The 2,660-nt window shown below is 42.6% G+C and overlaps 1 protein-coding gene across 1 annotated transcript in view; it reads right to left on the reverse strand.

Annotated features, from left to right (window-relative positions):
• The window catches only part of CCBE1 (collagen and calcium binding EGF domains 1), a gene marked incomplete at its 5' end in the record, with an annotated part of 19,793 nt that extends 17,771 nt beyond the window's left edge, over positions 1-2,022 (reverse strand). Inside the window, one exon of the mRNA XM_008947214.1 lies at positions 1,970-2,022. Coding sequence (XP_008945462.1) covers positions 1,970-2,022 — 53 coding nt within the window. The remainder of the gene's footprint in view (positions 1-1,969) is intronic.
• Positions 2,023-2,660: the final 638 nt, after the last annotated feature.

Here is a 2,660-nt window from a genome sequence, read left to right on the forward strand (position 1 = left end):
CTGTTAAGTAACAGCAGCCCATGAAGGAGATCAATGTCTTCCTGCAGAAGCTGTAAGAGGGTGGACAAGGGAGGGTCTGTCCCTCTCCCAGCTGTCCTCCCTGCCGCCACTGCTAAATCATGGAGAAGACAGGGCTGGAACTACTTCTCACAGGTTTGACTTGCCAGTACAGGACTAAAAGGTGCAGATGTGCTCTAATAAACTCTCATCTGTGCATTTATGTGCCCGTGTTGAGATGTGCATTTCATACAGCTAGTGTGTCATGATTATGTCAAAAAAATGTTTGAACAGTCAAGTGTTGTACTGTAGCAGAGTAAGTGAAATGAGTGCTTCACTGAATCGTCTTTCTCATCCCTAGACCAGCGTCCCAAGATCATCTCAGGTGTTACAGCAATTGCTGTGCCTTCTGCAGTTGAAGGCAAAATGTAGATCAACCTGAAAACAGGGGAATGGAGGTACAAAGAGAGAGAAGACACAGCCAGCAGAGAAATTCAATCAGTGGCAGAAACAAACAGGTTATTGAGATGCAGCTCGTACACAGTATTGTCAGTGAGTACATAATAAAAGCTGCTTTCATAATCACTTGAAGCCTCAACAGATTAATATTTTAAGTCTAAAATAATATATTACCAAGGCTTTAATTTTATTTTTCCCCCTATTACTTCTCCTATTGTATCCATTATATTTAGTGAATACCAAGCATGTGATATTACAATCCATATGAAAGCTAGAGGCCAGACTGTAGAGTCCTGTCTTCTTTCCACCCCAAAAGTCTTCAGGGCTTCTGCCTCCTACATGCATAACCTACACAGCACAACTGCCTCCTCCAAGTGTCCGTTTTGCACTGTAGCTGTCATCTCGTGTCACACACACCAAGACAAAACACACTGCAAAACTGTGGGACAAGGAACCTCTTCTGAGCATCAATTTCACTCAAAGCCTACCCAGCTTGCCGGGGCTCAGGCGTGCAACTGCGAGCTGTTTCTTCACAAGGAAGCAGTAAATGCACAATTTCTGTTTTGGGAAGAGGTTAGGTTGTTGCTGGTCTGGTTTTGTTTTGGTTTTGTTTTTCCCAATCAGTGCTCTGTTGTTTCCAGCTAGCAGCAAAGAAGATATAAACTTAAAAAAAAAAAAAAAAAAAAGGGCAGCAGGCTCTAAGTTTGGATTATAATCCCCATTGGCTGGAGACTGTAACTCAAAAACCAGCTGAGTCTCTCCAGTATGTTGTCACTTTTCCTTCCAAAACATCTCCATCCCAAACTGGGAAAACTCTCAGGTCTTCCATGTGTCATGAAACAGAAGGATGTGTTACCACAAACCAACTTTTTAACCTACTTTTTGGAACAAGGTGTCTTCTGTCTGGAGGAGATTGTTCCCTTTTCACTACTACATGAACACCCCAAGTAATTCTCTGTGTTCCTTTGCCCCTGATGACAAGAAAGCCATGCTGATGACCAGGTGCAAGAGTAGTGCAAGAGAGACATTTGGTGGTGCTTTCCTCTCACTGATATCTTCAGGAAATGTTCAGATAAAGGGAGGCCTACCTCACCTGGTTACCCACTCCCCACATATTTCCAAACCAAACTGGCTGTTCTGGACTCAAGATGTACCTGGGGAAAGCCATCAGTTAGGAAAGGTGTTCTCCTGGGTGCACAGAGTGCTCCTGTATACCTAGCCTAGAGCAGAATATGCCCCTCTGTTTGCAGCAGGTCATGGTGCAAGATTCGTGCAGCCACATATACCCAGGAGAATCAAGGCTTGGTATGCTAAATAAAACTTTTGGATGATGGTTGATCTTTTTATTTTCCCAACAAATTACTGGCCACAGTTCCCCCACTGAAATATGAGATACAGTTGAGCCTGTGTTTATATCAGGATGCTCTTTCAGACTGGCAGCATGGAGAACTGGGCAAATGGGCAAAGACAAATGCATAGGGACACAAGGGGTAAGAACAGTGAAATCACATACCTTCAGGGATGCACTGTCCAAGAACAAACTTATAACCCTTACAGCATTTTTTCCTGAAAAACAATAAAATAAATAAATGAATAAATAAAGACATTCTCTGAAGGTTGCTGCTGCCTTTAGAAACAGTAGTGGGTAGATCATGGGTGTGATAAACCAAGATGAGGATCCTGAGCTTTGCAGCTGGAGGTATCTCAGCATTAAAGAACACAACATGGAAACCCACCACTCATTCCGTGAGACATTTTAAATGACACCATGACTAGCCACTCTCAGGAGCCTGGGTCTGGGAACACCACCACTGACCCACTCAGCATCCCAAGTTGTTTCTGAAAACCCTTCTGCCTTGTGTTGAAAGGATGCAGCACACCTCAGTGCTGCCTGTATGCACAACTCAGGTCATAATTTTCATGATATGTTGAAGGCTGTTTTCAAACATCTGTCAATAAAATGTAAACTTGCAGAAAGGAGTAAGTCTCAACAAGGAGTACATGCAAGATAAATAATATCATTCATTTCTCATCTTTTAATAAACCTGGAAGGTGATAAGTGAAGTAGATTGGGCATGTCAACTGGAGCAATGGAGAATATCTTATCTTGGCATGGTGGACAAAACTGCAGTGAAAAGTCAATAGATCAGATACTTTTTATGTTCCTATGATATGAACAAAGCCTGAGTGCTAAGAAATTGTTT

This window comes from Merops nubicus, unplaced genomic scaffold, assembly GCF_000691845.1.
Source record: "Merops nubicus isolate BGI_N331 unplaced genomic scaffold, ASM69184v1 scaffold12509, whole genome shotgun sequence".
Classification (NCBI taxonomy): Eukaryota; Metazoa; Chordata; class Aves; order Coraciiformes; family Meropidae; genus Merops; species Merops nubicus.